The 17,816-nt window shown below is 35.0% G+C and overlaps 1 protein-coding gene across 8 annotated transcripts in view; it reads right to left on the reverse strand.

Annotated features, from left to right (window-relative positions):
• Positions 1-17,816, reverse strand: part of LRCH3 (leucine rich repeats and calponin homology domain containing 3) — a 109,656-nt gene that overhangs the window by 26,233 nt on the left and 65,607 nt on the right. For 4 of the 8 annotated variants that reach the window (XM_061194286.1, XM_061194288.1, XM_061194284.1 and 1 more), the window contains 5 exons: positions 15,745-15,821; positions 6,810-6,861; positions 6,275-6,424; positions 2,267-2,317; positions 544-597 (listed from right to left, as the gene is read on the reverse strand). In XM_061194286.1, the coding sequence (XP_061050269.1) occupies positions 544-597; positions 2,267-2,317; positions 6,275-6,424; positions 6,810-6,861; positions 15,745-15,821 (384 nt within the window). The remainder of the gene's footprint in view (positions 1-543; positions 598-2,266; positions 2,318-6,274; positions 6,425-6,809; positions 6,862-15,744; positions 15,822-17,816) is intronic. The other 4 variants (XM_061194292.1, XM_061194289.1, XM_061194287.1 and 1 more) reach the window with 2 other exon arrangements.

Genomic DNA, 17,816 nt, shown 5'->3' on the forward strand with positions numbered 1-17,816 from the left:
AGACAGCATTCCAAGTTAATGTTTCCCTGAGTTTAAAATATAAAATGGGTATGGAGGGATAATCTTGAGATCTAAAAGTTTGGGATTTTCAGTAAGTTAAAATAGATAATAAAATAGGATGCCAAATATACATTTGTATAATTAGCATCATGAAGTAAGGGAACCATTCACCATACAGGTGACTTATAAGACAAAACAGTGATTAATAAAGTTCACCTGGAATTAGAAACAACATTTAAAAAACGAATATATTATTCCCTCTCCTCCAAACACACATACAAAGCCAATACGGTTCTCAATGTAAATGTTTTACTTTTGGAAACACTAACAAAGATATTTGAATCATATCCGCAGAACACTTGGAACACTGGGTAAATCATGAAAAGTAATGTAGGGAGACAGTTCTAGCTATTTGTAAAGCATTTAGTAATGATGCTCATCATGTTTTATGGTATTTAGATCAATTCAGAATGAAAAGTACAATAGCTATTCCCCAAATCTCGACACAGCAATGTAAAACTCCATTTTGTGCAAGGTTCTTACCACTAACAAGGCACTATCATCAGTGTGCTGAGACCTTCTGGATGGGAAGGGACACTGGAGAGGTGGAGAAAAATGAAGCAATGTCAAAAACAAGCTATGCACACACATGACGAGTTTCACAAATACACAAGCAAAGAGACATATTAACACATACTTGTGAAGATGCTGACATACAGGACCACATTCACAATCATTCAGAATTCATGCATTAAAATAGCTAATAAGTTGTTTCTGGGTAACGGTTTTCTTCTAAAGAACTTAAACAACTTCAAATATGATCTTATTGCATAAAAACTTTCTAAAGCAAGGAGGGGAATAGGAATTATTCTCTGTTCTGAGAAGAGAAAGCTGAAGATGTAGCAGTAACATAAAGAATTTGTGGTCATTTAGTGAGCTAGTGACAAATTCAAAACAATAAACCCAAGAGTCATGATTTCTAGTCTAGGCATCTCTTCATTACCTTTCTCAGACAAAACAAGGGTACAATTGGAAATCTTAAAACTATACATGTTATTTTCCCGAGGAGCTTTAGTTTTCAGATAATGAATTACTCCAGAATGACCAGTAAGAAGGAACTGTTGGGTAAAAAAGGAAGAGTGTATTAACTTATCAAACTTTGTCAAAGGTTTGTACAGAGTTATTACCACGTGAAGAAAAGACAACTGAAAGTGCTTGAGTGAATCTTTCAGGTACTATACCAATGCATAAGCTCTCAAATAAATGACCAAAAATAGTTATTATATGTCCAATAAGATTAAAAAAAACTTTATAATGGATAATTTAAAACATTTCAAACAATACATTTTACCATTCCAGAAACACTTGCGCTTTGAAAACACTGTGCTGAAGATTGATGCTTGTAAAGCCCCATGTGTTAGGTTTTCAAATAACTTATTTTACAAAAAGCAAAGTCAACACTCACGTGAAATAATGCCTTTATGCATTTTTTAAGGAATGATCATAAATTGAAAAAATAAGAAGGCAAAGATAAAGGAAAATAGCTAATGAAAAAGCCAAGTACAAAAAAATATTCATTTAGTAATAAGCTTCACTTTAACAAGTCAAAATAGGTGCACAGATGTTTTAAAAAATAATGAATCATAAATTTTATTTCAAAATGTAAATGTCACTAAACGTGCACACACGTTAAAACAATAAAATTTACAATCTAGTTTATTTTTTTCTTTTTGCTAGGACAACATTATAATACAGAATCTAGCTGCATAGATTTTTAAAAGGTTAATAAACAATCTTACATGTTACTTTGTAATGAAAATGTACTACTTAATATTATAAAGCTAATGTGTACAAAGTATAATCAATAATATACACACTTAGGAAATGAGCACTGAAGCTGAAATACTATGTAGAGTTTTTTGTTTAATACCGACACCATTCACATGTGCCAGATACAGCTCTCAGGACCATCTCTCATTACACAGTAGTTCTGAAAATGGATGAGGGAGATGATAACTCTGCTGGGATGGGAGGAGGGAAATAATCTCCAGACGGACGTGTATAGATTTAAAAAACCCCGATCTATAGATTCTGATAAACTTCCTGGCCTGTGTCTTTTTCTCCCTAGTAAGGAGAATTTTGTGAGGGGGAAAAAAGAAAATGGCAATATTTTGATCACTGAAAACATATGATAATCACATGCAAAACATTTCATTTTCATTGCAATAATAAAAAGTTCCAAAGAAAGGTGATGATATAAACTTACCTCACCGTCTAAGGGGGGCTGTTGTTTTTGTGGACTTTGTGACGCTTTTTGCTATATAACCCCACACCCCCCAAAAAAGGGAAGCTGGTCAGAATCTAGAACACTGGGAATGAAAAATGCTATTTACTAAAATGATCACTCACATTAATCTCTGTATCTCTCGTGTATGATATTTTTCTAGATTTACTGGTTAAAAGACGCTGCCCTTTCCCTTAAATAGCTTACAATTTAAATGAGGAAAAGCAATAAGCTGACTAACAGTATTTTCCTGTGTCTATAAGCATCTATAAAGAGAAATTTTTTAAAACTATGTTTTTTATATGTACATGGATATAAACACATTCACAGAGCAGTAATCTCTCACTAAATTCTCTCAATGAAATCCTCCTCTCTTTCTTTAATGGCTTCAAATATCACTCTAATGCTAACAGCTTTAGCTCTCTCCTATCAGCCAAATTTCAGGCTTGCATTTTCAAATGCCTGTGGAAACTCTCTACTTAGAAACCCCACTGTCGTCTCCTGTTCAACATAACCAAAAAAACCCCTCAATTTCCCATACTAACTGGGTATTTCCCCACAATTTGCTAATTTCTGTTATTATGTCAATTAATAATATCACAGTATCTGTACAGTGAGTGTTTTACAATGTGTTCTTATACACAGTATCTCAAGTGATTCTTCTTATTCTGTGAGATAAACAAACATCATAATCATATTCTTTTAAAGATGAGAAAATTGAGGATAGAGAGGTTATATGATATGTGCAAGGTTACAAAGTTAGTAAGTAGCATAATTGAGATCTGCACCTATGCCTTCTGACCCCAAATCCGACATTCTTTCCACAAAGCTAACTCCCATTAAAACCATTCTTTTAGCCTCAAACCCTTGCTTTGGAACCTTTTTTTTCCACTCATTTTCAGTGATTTATTCAACATTCACTACACATCTATGTATAAGACATAATGATGCTTCTCTTGAAATCTCTCTTATAGTTAATTTATAAAACCCTTTGTGGTAGTAGGGGGTGCAGCATACACCATACTAGTAAAAGTACTAGGTGCAGCCATAATAATTCTGAAATAGTTAATAGTTAAACATTAAACATATGAGGAAAATAAAGGCACAGAATGGCTCAGTAACTTTCCAAAAGTCAAGCACATACCAAGTAGCAAAGCTGGATTCAAATTCAGATATTTCCGATTCTAAGCCCTTACCACAGGACAACACTGCCTTTCCTTAGGAAACTTAGAAATCATCTAGTCTTATGCCTTCATTTTGTACCCTAATCTAATTATTGCAATTACTCTCTATTTCATTTTCCTTCTTTCCTCATCTCTTTCTAACATTTTCTAACATGAGTAGATTAGTTTTTCAGAAGTACCTTCCCTGTCTTGTTTTTCTCCTGCTTAAGAACTAAAATTGTTCTTTTCTGCCTAATTGTTCAAGATCAAACTCTAATTTGACATTTAATCAAGGCTATCTACAATATAATTATCTCTTACTAGTTATATGACTTCTACAGAAGGCAAGCTAAATGAGTTAATTTATGTAAAATGCATAGAACAACACTTAGGACATAGTATGTGTTAGCCATTATCATTTACTGAGAGTCAGTATAGCATTCTGGTCATAGACCAGAGTTTGGAGCCAGCCTGTCCTTTTTTTTTTTTTCTTTCCAGTTTTATTGAGATGTAATTGACATACAGCACTGTATAAGTTTAAGGTGTACTAGCATAATGATCTGACTTACATACATGATGAAATGATTACCACAATAAGTTTAGTGAACATCCACCATCTCATAAAGATAACAAAAGAAAAAGAAAAAAAATGATGAAATGATGAGAACTCTTAGGATTTACTCTCTTAACAACTTTCACATTTAACATATATTTTGTACATTGCATCCCTAATTCTTATTTATCTTATAACTGGAAGTCTGTACCTTTTGGCCACCTTCAGCCAATTCTCCCTCCCCCATGCCCTGTCTCTGGTAACCACAATTCTGACCTCTTTTTCTATTAGCTTGTCCGTTTGTTTGTTTTTGAAGTATAACTGACCTACAACACTATGTTAGCTCCTGGTGCAAAAGACAGTGATTTGATATTTCTATATATTACAAAGTGATCACCATGATAAGTCTAGTTACCATCTAGACTTTTTTTTTTAAAAGAAACTGTTTATTTTCCATCAGCTTTATTTCCATTTTCTGTTCAGCCTGTCTTGATTAGAATCTTTGCTCTGCCACTTATTAGCTGAGTATTTAACCTTAGGAAAATTGTTATCCTCTCTGAGCATCAGAGATCATCATCACAGGCTTGATACATTTGAAAAAATATAAGAGAATTTATCATGTGTATGGTACTTAAAGAAGATGTACTTTGGCTAGAGTTACGAAACAAGAGAGAAAGCATTTAGAGGATGAGTGATTCATTTGTTCAATCATTCTTTTAAAAAATATTTATTAGAAGATGTGGCACATATATACAATGGAATATTACTCAGCCATAAAAAGAAATGAAATGGAGGTGTTTGTAATGAGGTGGATGGAGTTAGAGTCTGTCATACAGAGTGAAGTAAGTCAGAAAGAGAAAAACAAATACAGTATGCTAACACATATATATGGAATCTAAGGGAAAAAAAAAAAAAAGAGGTCATGAAGAACCTAGTGGCAAGATGGGAATAAAGACACAGACCTACTAGAGAATGGACTTGAGGATATGGGGAGGGGGAGGGGTGAGATGTGACAGGGTGAGAGAGTGTCATGGACATATATACACTACCAAATGTAAAATAGATAACTAGTGGGAAGCAGCCGCATAGCACAGGGAGATCAGCTCGGTGCTTTGTGACCACCTAGAGGGGTGGGATAGGGAGGGTGGGAGGGAGGGAGATGCAAGAGGGAAGAGATATGGCAACATATGTATATGTGTAACTGATTCACTTTGTTGTAAAGCAGAAGCTAGCACACCATTGTAAAGCAATTATACTTCAATAAAGATGTTTAAAAAAAAAAAAAAAAAAAAATATTTATTGAGCTTTACTAGGGGCTAAGACCTGCTTAAATCTAGGGATATAGCAGTGAATAAACATGACAGACATGGTCCCTGTCTTCATGGAGTTTATGGATAAATGGGAGAGACAGATATGTTATATATATATATGTGTGTGTGCGTGAGTGCGTGTGTGTGTGTGTGTGTGTGTGTGTGTGTGTTTTTGGCCACACCACGTGGCTTGTGGGACTTTAGTTCCCCGACCAGGGATCAAACCCAGGCCCTTCGCAGTGAGAACGTGGAGTCCTAACCATTGGACCACCAGGTAATTCCTGGGAGAGACAGATATTAAACAAGCAAAAATATAAATAATTATTTAACTATAAAGAAAAAATTCCAAGGTGATTTCAGAACAAAAAGACTTAAGTAACATAGGCAAAAAATCGAACCAGGTTTAGAGGCAACTATAGAGGCTGATTAAAAAAAGAAGTATTAACAGGGGTTGTTAATTGAGTAGATGTGGAGAAAACAGAAAGTAAAGAATCAAAGATGACTAAAGTATTAAGCCCGTGAGCCTTGTAAATTTTTGGTATTCCTTAGAGGTAAGGAAGTCAGTGATAGGTTCAGACAACAATAGTTTATATTTGCATGGCACTTTACAGTTTACATATAGCATTTTCACTTTTTTGATGCACTAGAGATTTAGGAAATGGCAGCTGGACAGTAAAGTGATGTGTCTAACGATAGACAGGTAGTTAAGAGTAGAGACTATCACTGTCCTAAAAGCAAGATAAATCACTTCTGATTGTCCTCAAGCCTATCTACATATGAGGACAATTAATCTAATCACAAGCAGGAGACAGTTATACTATTTACTTGAGAATTCTTGTAATTAAGATATCAACTCTTTTTTTTTTTTATTAAGACAATAAAACCTGACATCCTCAGAAAAACAAATAAGCACTTACTTCTAAGAAACTTTAGGAATATCATTCAATGAATCCAAAGGACTCACCTTGACAAAGTCCAGGACAGCATCTCTTTGAATCTGCTTGGTCCTTATTTTCTCCTCCTCATACTGTAGGGCAGCAAGTTGTGCCTCTCTCCGAGTACGTTCTATTAATTGTTCTCTTCTCCGATGAAGTTCCAAGTCTGCATGTGAAAACTAGAAGAAAAGTATCATTTTGCATATGTAAGTAGCGATAAAGATCAACTTACCAATATTCTTTATCAATTTGGGAAACTACTGCTGACCCAAGCAACTTTTACTTTGCAGTCACCTAGCATTTCTTCAGATGTGTTTATTGCTAATCTTTTCCCATCTTTGCACTGTGTTCTTACATGTATTATAAAGACTTATTTTCTGTCTGGTGTCTAAAAACACTGTTACCAGCATAAGGTGCACATATTATATTAACTGTAGATTGAAGAGACAGGTAATGAAATTTATAGATATTTGGCAATTAACTGTAATTTAAGTATTACAAAAGAAGAAAACCATCTTAATTAAAAAAAAACCCACAAACTAAAACTGAAAAAAATGTTTTTACCTGATTATGACTCGGTGATAGTGATAAGAGAGAAGATGGCTCAGCTGGAATCCTGACCCAAAAAAGAAAAAAAGGAAAGAAAAAACTCTTTGATAAGACAGACAGATAGATAAAAGACAAGTAGAATTTTATTGTTAATGCAGCTTTCTATTAATCAGCAGGCAAACTGTCTGGTCAGCACTGAAAGACCAATTGCATTTTGTAAACTTGAGCCCAAGTCACTAAATTAAGCTACAGGAACACCTGATGTCTCCAACTCACATTTCACTTGATGATATCACTGATGAAGCTACAGATAGCTAACAACTGTCTATGTCAGCCAGTGCTGACAATACGGTTATTTGAGATCACTTCTCAAACAATATCGTTTCTTTACAGCACACAGAACTACAATCTTCTTTACTACCATGACTGAAACAAGATACATGTAAATGGAGATGGTTTATACACAAAGCCATTTTATCAGCAGAAATCTGGAATACTACAGAACCTGTAACTGTACGTTTAAAGCACTCCTACTCCCATTTTAATTGAAGAAGCAATTTTAACAATGAAAGTAAAGATTTTGTTGATTTTTATCTTTTAGAAAAACATGAAACCTGATTTGATGCTTAAAAAAAACCAGTAAAACTTGCTTCTGTTTTATCAGTGCTAACTCTTATACTTTGATATATATTCCCTGTTGTAATCTCTGAATTTTAAAAATATAATATGTAAGAAACCAAAAACTTAAGCTATTCTACTATACTCTTTCATGCCACATTTTTTTTCTTATATTGGTTCCAAATCTTTGAAGTTTTCATAAAATTCTTTTTTAAAAAAAATTTCTAGCCATTAAAAAAACTTTTGACAGAATAAATTATGTTTATAATTTTTAAAAGGAACAGAATAAATAACTACCAAATAAATTACTTAATAACTTCCTACACAAGGTTTAAAATAACGTTAAAGCTAGGGAAAAACTTCCTTAACTTTCTACTAATCCTTGTCAACCTTTATCCTAGCACTCCTAATCAGTGCATCCTGAGTCACAAGTCTGACAAGATAAGAGGAGGAGAGTGGGTTGGTAGGGTAAGACTTTTAACTGGGATATAACCAATAATGAGAGATGAGTGACTCCAGTGCTATATACTAGTCTGGGAGAAGAATAACTGGCATTAACTGTAAATTTGTCCCAAACTACTAATTTCACTGTTAACATTTCCTATAGCTTTTATTGGCCATCTGTAGATAAATGACACCAAAAAACCCAGAAAGGACCATGTAAACCCATCCCAAGTGGGTTTATGTGCCCTGATTTGAACACTATGTTTTAATAATGCTTTTCAAGCAAAACCTTTTAATATACACCTTCTTTCTACTCCCATTTCTTTACTCTCTTTTTATACCAAAACCTCTTTAAAAAGCTGGTTAAATCCATTGTTTCTACTTCATTTCATCCCATTTTATTTTGAACCCACACCAATCTGGATCTGTCCTCATAACTTCACTGAAAACTGCTCTCTTCAAGTCTGAGGCTTTACATGTCCAAATCCAATAGTTATTTCTCAGCCCTCACCTTACTGAACCTACCAGCAATATGTGTGACACTGCTTATCTCTCTCCACATGTCTTGAGATGCTCTCTTCACTTAGCCTCTGGGATACCACCCTCTCCTATCCCTATGACCTTTCCTGCTTAAGCCTCTTTTGCTGGTTGTTTAAGCCCTAATTCTCTCCCCTTTACTCCAAACTTATGTATCTACCTGCTTACTTGATAACTCCACTTGAATGTCTAGCAGGCACCTCAAGTAGAACATAACCACAACTTAATTCTCATCTCACAGTTCAAACCTGTTCTGCCTTGATAACACTCTTTAGTGTTCCTTGAACATACCAAGCATGTTCCTCTGTCAGGGCCTCTGCCTAGACTGTTCCTCCCCTAGATAGCCAGAGTGCTTGATCCCTCTATTTTTTAGGTTTCTATCAAAATATTATTACCTCATAAAATTGCTCTCACGCTTCCCCAGCTCTGACTCTACTCTTTCACCCTGCTTTATTTTTCTTTATAGCACTTAGCAGTTCCTGACAAATACTTGTTACATATACTTGTCTACATCCATTAAAAGATTAGCTTTATGACATCAGGGACCTAGAACACAGCCAGACGGCTGCAGTGCTCAAGAAATATTGTTTAAATGAATGGCAGTGGCATCTTCCCCTCAAAAAGTATGGGATACTGAAACAAAAACACAGGTAACTATATGCCTTTTTAAATCTTGAACTTATTTGAGCAGAGTAAACTGGCAGACTCTGAACTGCCCTTCTGCTTGTCTTTGTTCATAAAACCACATTTAATATGAGTAGCTTTTCTAGTTTTGTCTACCTAACATGAAACTAAAAATTTCCAGGTATTACTCAACTGTTCTGTAATTCTATACTGCTTCTAATAGAAATTAATGAACTTCCCAGGACCTAGCCTGACATTAGCATCTCTCCTGAACTAAAATGCCAATCAAATTATAAGTGAGCTCTTAAAAATTTTTTTTGATATATAAAATGAATGATAATTTTGTTAGTTTTAACTTCAAATTTATTTAATCCATCTTAGCAAATAACTATAAAACACTTACCAATTTATCATAATACTTTTAATGTATCCCCCTACCTTTACTATCCCCCAGGCAAGTAGTGTCTGTGTTTGTGTGTGGGAGGGGTAGGTAGGAAGAAATGTACATGGTGGGTGATGGGAGGGGAGGAGAATTAGGAGAAAAAAACAGGTAAGCAACTTTTCAGCAATGACTAATGAGCAAGTAGCAATATGTAAACTGACTCAATTCCTCTCAGTCTTTGTAACTGGAGGACTGATCAACTTTTTTGGTTAACATATTACTCAGGTTACAGACAAGTCTTGTGAGCCTGAGAGCTGCCAGTCATTCGGAGGTGATTTTGTTTTTCTAGGTTCTAATTCATGATTCCATTTGAATGTAAACTCTAGGAGGACAGGAACTTTCAAAGTTCACAGCTATTTCCCAATACCTAAAAAAGTACTTAGCACAAAGAAGATATTTAGCACATATCTAACTAAAACAAATGAAGTTATGTATTGATCTTAGAGCTTAACTGATTATTGGGATAAAGTATGGAGTTCTTATCCAAAGACTGTATTAAGGTCTAATGCTTTGAGACACCCAATTAAAAGTAATCATTGATTCAGTTTCTAGCACTGTGGCAGATTAGATACTCTGAATGACTCTTCCAATGGAAACAAAAAAACTGTTCAATAAAGTAATCTTTTAAAATGCGTTGCTAAAGTGCCATAAAAATAAAGAATCCACAGATTCTAAAAAGAAGTAAAAACAGGAACTATGGATTAAGGTTTGGTAGGCAGACTTTTGGCCCCCATGATCTCCACTCTGGTGTGTTACTCTAATAAATATGTTACACATCAGAAAGGACTTTGCAGATGAAATTAAGGTTACTAATTGGTTGACCTTATCCAGGTGGGCCTAATATAATCATACAAGTCCTTAAAAGCAGAAGAGGAGGCAAGAGAGTTTGTGAGATGTGGCAGAAAGGGAAATCAGAGATTCAAAATGTGAGAAGGATTTAGCCTGTCACTGCTGTCTTGAGATGGAGGGAGCCAAGAACCAAGAAATGTAGGTGGACTCTAGAAGCTAAAATGACTCCCAGCTAATAGCCAACAAGGTAATGGAGACCTCAGTCAATAACTGCATGGAACTGAATTCTGCCAGCAACCTATATGAGCCAGGAAGTGGATTCTCCTCCAGGGTTCTCCAGATAAGAATCCAGGCCATCCAACACCTTGACTTTGGCCTTTTGAGGCTGTAAGCAGAGAAACAAGAGAAGCCTGCCCAGACTTCTATATCTCACAACTCTAATATAATAAATAGGTATGTTTTAAGCTACCAAATTTGTGGTAATTTGTTACATAAGCACTAGAAAACTAATATATAAGGCAACTGAGCAAAAAGCTGGCTTTCAGTCAGTAAATTTAAGAAAACTGAAATCGTATCAAGTATCTCTTCCGACCACAATGCTATGAGACTAGATAGCAATTACAGGAAAAAACTGTAAAAAACACAAACACGTGGAGGCTAAACAATATGCTACTAAATAACCAAGAGATCGCTGAAGAAATCAAAGAGGAAATCAAAAAATACCTAGAAACAAATGACAATGAAAGCACGACGACCCAAAACCTATGGGATGCAGCAAAAGCAGTTCTAAGAGGGAAGTTTACAGCAATACAATCCTACCTCAAGAAACAAGAAAAATCTCAAATAAACAAACTAACCTTACACCTAAAGCAATTAGAGAAAGAAGAACGAAAAAAACCCAAAGTTAGTGGAAGGAAAGAAATCATAAAGATCAGATCAGAAATAAATGAAAAAGAAATGAAGGAAACAATAGCAAAGATCAATAAAACTAAAAGCTGGTTCTTTGAAAGGATAAACAAAATGGATAAACCATTAGCCAGACTCATCAAGAAAAAAAGGGAGAAGACTCAAATCAACAGAATCAGAAATGAAAAAGAAGTAACAACACTGCAGAAATACTAAGGATCATGAGAGACGACTACAAACTATATGCCAATAAAAAATGGACAACCTGGAAGAAACGGACAAATTCTTAGAAAAGTACAACCTTCCAAGACTGAACCAGGAAGAAATAGAAAATATGAACAGACCAATCACAAGTAATGAAATTGAAACTGTAATTAAAAATCTTCCAACAAACAAAAGGCCAGGATGAGATGGCTTCACAGGTGAATTCTATCAAACATTTAGAGAAGAGCTAACACCCATCCTTCTCAAACTCTTCCAAAATATAGCAGAGGGAAGAACACTCCCAAACTCATTCTACGAGGCCACCATCACCCTGATACCAAAACCAGACAAAGATAATACAAAAAAAGAAAATTACAGCCCAATATCACTGATGAATATAGATGCAAAAATCCTCAACAAAATACTAGCAAACAGAATCCAACAGCACATTAAAAGGATCATGCACCATGATCAAGTGGGGTTTATCCCAGGAACGCAAGGATTCTTCAGTATACGCAAATCAATTAATGTGGTACACCACATTAACAAATTGACGGATAAAAACCATATGATAAACTCAACAGATGCAGAAAAAGCTTTTGACAAAATTCAACACCCATTTATGATAAAAACTCTCCAGAAGGTGGGCACAGAGGGAAACTACCTCAACATAATAAAGGCCATATATGACTAACCCACAGTCAACATCATTCTCAATGGTGAAAAACAAACCATTTCCTCTAAGATCAGGAACAAGACAAGGGTGCCCACTCTCACAACTATTATTCAACATAGCTTGGGAAGTTTTAGCCACGGCAATCAGAGAAGAAAAAGAAATAAAAGTAAAAGTAATCCAAATCGGAAAAGAAGAAGTAAAACTGTCACTTTTGCAGATGACATGATGCAATACATAGAGAATCCTAAAGATGCTACCAGAAAACTACTAGAGCTAATCAATGAATTTGGTAAAGTAGCAGGATACAAAATTAATGCACAGAAATCTCTTGCATTCCTATACACTAACAATGAAAAATCTGAAAGAGAAACTAAGGAAACACTCTCATTTACCACTGCCACAAAAAGAATAAAATACCTAGGAATAAACCTACCTAAGGAGACAAAAGACCTGTATGCAGAAAACTATAAGACACTGATGAAAGAAATCAAAGACAATACAAACAGATGGAGAGATATACCATGTTCTTGGATTGGAAGAATCAATATTGTGAAAATGATGATACTACCCAAGGCAATCTACAGATTCAATGCAATCCCTATCAAATTACCAATGGCATTTTTTATAGAACTAGAACAGAAAATTTTACAATTTGTATGGAAACACAAAAGACCCCGAATAGCCAAAGCAATCTTAAGAAAGAAAAAACAGAGCTGGAGGAATCAGGCTCCCTGACTTCAGACTATACTACAAAGCTATAGTAAGCAAGACAGCATGGTACTGGCACAAAAACAGAAATATAGATCAGTGGAAGAAGATAGAAAGCACAGAGGTAAACCCACGCACATATGGTCACCTCATCTTTGATAAAGGAGGTAAGAACATACAATGGAGAAAAGACAGTCTCTTCAATAAGTGGTGCTGGGAAAACTGGACAGCTACATGTAAAAGAATGAAATTAGAACACTCCCTAACACCATACACAAAAATAAACTCAAAATGGATTAAAGACTTAAATGTAAGGCCAGACACTATAAAACTCTTAGAGGAAAACATAGGCAGAACACTCTATGACATAAATCACAGCAAGATCCTTTTTGACCCACCTCCTAGAGTAATGGAAGTAAAAACAAAAATAAACAAATGGGACCTAATGAAACTTAAAACCTTTTGCAAAGCAAAGGAAACTACAAACAAGACGAAAAGACAACCCTCAGAATGGGAGACAGTATTTGCAAATGAAGCAACTGACAAAAGATTAATCTCCAAAATATACAAGCAGGTCATGCAGCTCAATTTCACAAAAACAAAAAACCCAGTCCAAAAATATGCGGCAGACCTAAATAGGCATTTCTCCAAAGAAGATATACAGGTTGCCAACAAACACATGAAAGGATGCTCAACATCACTAATCATTAGAGAAATGCAAAGCAAAACCAAAATGAGGTATCACCTCACACCAGTCAGAATGGCCATCATCAAAAAAAACTACAGGGGCTTCCCTGGTGGCGCAGTGGTTAAGAATCCGCCTGCCAATGCAGGGGATATGGGTTCGAGCCCTGGTCCAGGAAGATCCCACATGCCGCGGAGCAACTAAGCCCGTGCATCACAACTACTGAGCCTGTGCTCTACAGTCCGTGAGCCACAACTACTGAGCCTGCCTGCCACAACTACTGAAGCCCGCACGCCTATAGCCTGTGCTCTGCAACAAGAGAAGCCATCGCCATGAGAAGCCCGCACACCGCAACGAAGAGTAGCCCACACTCGCCGCAACTAGAGAAAGCCTGCGTGTAGCAACGAAGACCCAATGCAGCCAAAAAAAAAAAAAAAAACTACAAACAATAAATGCTGGAGAGGGTGTAGAGAAAAGGGAACCCTCTTGCACTGTTGGTGGGAATGTAAATTGATACAGCCACTATGGAGAACAGTACGGAGTTTCCTTAAAAAACTAAAAATAGAACTACCATACAACCCAGCAATCCCACTACTGGGCATATACCCTGAGAAAACCATAATTCAAAAAGAGTCATGTACCACAATGTTCATTGCAGCTCTATTTACAAGAGCCAGGACATGGAAGCAACCTAAGCACCCAAAGACAGATGAATGGATAAAGAAGATGTGGCACATATATACAACGGAATATTACTCAGCCATAAAAAGAAACGAAATTGAGTTATTTGTAGTGAGGTGGATGGACCTAGAGTCTGTCATACAGAATGAAGTAAGTCAGAAAGACACATACCGTATGCTAACACATATATACGGAATCTAAAAAAAATATGGTTCTCATGAACCTAGGGGCAGGACAGGAATAAAGACGCAGACGTAGAGAATGGACTTGAGGACACGGGGGTGGGGGGGCGGGAAGGGGAAGATGGGACAAAGTGAGAGAGTAGCATTGACATATATACACTACCAAATGTAAGATAGCTAGTGGGAAGCAGCTGCATAGCACAGGGAGATCAGCTTGCTGCTTTGTGACCACCTAGAGGGGTGGGATAGGGAGGATGGCAGGGAGATGCAAGAGAGAGGGGATATGGGGATATATGTATATATATAACTGATTCACTTTGTTATATAGCAGAAACTAACACAAAATTGTAAAGCAATTATACTCCAATAAAGATGTTAAAAAAAAAAAGCTGGCTTTCACCTTGAGGGTGGGTGTATCATATCCTGGGAATCTTGGGCTTTACTTATGATGGATACAGGAGGCAGGAAGGACAAAAGATAAAGCTGAGGTCCCCCTACTATGGGGAAGTGTAACAAGAAATTCTTGCATGACACTGGAATCTCAAATGACCACACTTTCAATATAAGGACACGTGGTAACTAAAAAGCTCTTTTGAGATAAATTTCAAAGATATGAAATGTAACTAAATCGCCATGAACTAACTAATAAGACTAAAAAGTCCAAGTTATAAGACTTCTTTCATTACTCTTCCTACATTTTCTTTATCCATCTATATCTCAGTCTCCTAAAGAACTTCAATATCCTGCCAAGTGTAAGTAAAGAATGATGTATAACACTACACAGTAAATTTACTGTTGTTTAAGAATAGGCATATCAAGTCTACCACTTTAAGATTTCATAAAAATAGAAAGGAAGCAAAAACCAAAGGCTGGGAATTTTTCAACTATTGTGATACAGTTTATGACAAGAAACTTTTTGGAATTCAAGAATAAGAAGCAGTACTCTTGAAAAAAAAAAAAAGAAGCAGCAGCAGTACTCTAAATGGCCAGGCTAAGTTTAGAAATATTGTGTGAGGCACTAACTGTAGATAAAAGATCACTTCAATTTAGATAGGAATGAGGAATATATCGCTGTCTCTGTCTGTGGCTCTGTTTCTAATCAAAAGTTTAACTAATATAATTGCAGGACTCTGGAAATTCATTTAGCCCTCTTTATGCATAAATCCAGACATATCACTATAAAATCTCACTGCTATTAAGTATCTTCTAATCAAATAATTATACAGGTAATGGTTTAGGTGATCTGAATTTAGAATGAATAAATCAATTTTACTTCTTTTTCTATTACCTAAGCACAAAGGTACATTTCACTTAGCTCTAAATACATCATATTTAAAACACATAGTATCTAAACATCTTCATTATACATAGATCTACACAAAATGAAAATCATTTCATTACCTAATTATTGAGTTTTAAGACAGAAAGAAATAAGTAGAATTGGTTTTTCAAACCTGTTTTGATGTGAATATCTTCTCATGTCTTCTGTTTTTTGAAATTCCCTCATGGGTACTGGCTTTACTGGTGAACCCTAGGCCAAAAAAAGAAAAACAGATCAATTTAACACATGTATCCACATGTATCCAGAAAAGTGTAATTACACAGTTCACATTCAACTTGGCATTTAGGGATCTGTATATTACACTAAAAATATTTTAACAGAAATTTCAAATGTGAATTTTCATGTTTAAAAGCATTATAGGCTATATTACTGCTTTGGTAAACACAAAACTGTTCACAATCCAAAAACATTTATTTTAAAAAAAGCAGATTTTCTTCACACCGTATTTTATGAATTATAATGACCATACAGTAATATTTACTAGATGATAAGATGTGAAAGTTGAAAAGGATCTTAGAGGTCATCTAGTACAAACTTCCATCTAGAACAGGAATTCCTACCAACCCTACCGTGACTTTTGCTCAGCCTCTCTTGAATATTTCTAGTAATAGGAAGTTCACTGGGGAGATAATATTTCTTTACTTCTTCATCATCATAAATTGTTACTTATGTTAGTCAGACAAATAGTCCTGGGGATGCTGGTGGAATACCAAGATAAAGCAAAAAGTAACTTCTATTTATGGTAAAATATGATATTAATTAAAAGAGAAATAGTGGCAATTTATTTATAAACTGAAGGGTAAAGGTCATTTCAAAAAATATTACCAAAGAAAATTAAACTGGCTTAAGTTATATGGACTATATACTGAAAAATAAAATTATAAATCAAAGGTAGAGGCTCATGGGATATCACACCACATATTTTGTCAAATGAGAATCTATAAAAACAATATAATCTTACTTCAACACCAAAAATAATCATCAAAATGGGTATTCTGGAAGGGGAAAAAAAAACTTATCCAAAAAAAAAAAAAAAACCTAGAAATCAAATGTAAAACTATTTATAGTCTATCTCCAAGAAATAGGTACATCACACATAACTAGAAAATCTTCTTTGGTGAGTTACTCCAAAGGGCTAAAGCTGACTCCCGTAAAGTCTGGGCATAATCATATTAAATGAGATACAATTCTAGAATCTTGATGAGAGAATAATTACTCTAATTTCAGTGAATATGACTTTTTAAGTAAACAAAAATCTCTCCTAGTATGTTAACATCAGTGACTTATCACCCTGGTTTTACCATACTGCAATTACCTAAAATTATTGCAAGAGGTACATGAAATTTTCATGACAAAAAGAATGTAACATTGGTTTAATTTAAAAAATAAATATGTCAGTCTATAAATATAAGTCATACCTTATTTTATGACAGTATCACTATGTATGTGACAGGCATTATGATAAAATTAAACAATAGCAGAGTGTTTAAAATTTCAAATTGTTTTTAACAACCCATGTTTAGGTAGTATCCAAGAATATAAAAAAGTATTTCGTCACTGGTTATTAAACCATTTAAAATAATACTGCTTTATTTTATTTTTATAGATGCCAAACTTTAGAAAGCCTTATGACACAGAAGTCATAAAGAGCCTTATGACAGAATCATAAAAACGACTATATATAGTAGGTAGATGGAATCAAAAAACGTATTACAAATTAGCCAATATAATGGATTAAAGAAATGATACTACAATTTTTCATCAGTAGCATAACATGCATTTTCATTTTTAGTAGAAATACCTCATCTACACAGCCTAATTAACAATAAAATGGTCAAAGAGAAAGACCACAAGAAAGAGGATTCCCTTTTAGATTATAATGTGCATTGTTAACTTAAACTTTATTGCAAAGTAGTTGCCCTCTGCTCTAGCAGAAGTGCTTATAGCCTGAACCACAAGTAGTTTCATTAATCACAGGTACACACTGCTATCTGTAGGCTGCAGGACTTTGATTTACAGTAGTCCACTTTATCTTCTGGTTTCACTTTTCGAGGTTTCAGTCACCCACAGTCAACCATGTTCCAAAAATATTAAATGGATAACTTCAGAAATAAACAATTCATAAGTTTTAAATTGCACGCTGTTCTGATGAAATCTCAAGCTGTCCCGCTCCATCCCACCTGG

Source organism: Eubalaena glacialis, chromosome 6 (assembly GCF_028564815.1).
Source record: "Eubalaena glacialis isolate mEubGla1 chromosome 6, mEubGla1.1.hap2.+ XY, whole genome shotgun sequence".
Classification (NCBI taxonomy): domain Eukaryota; kingdom Metazoa; phylum Chordata; class Mammalia; order Artiodactyla; family Balaenidae; genus Eubalaena; species Eubalaena glacialis.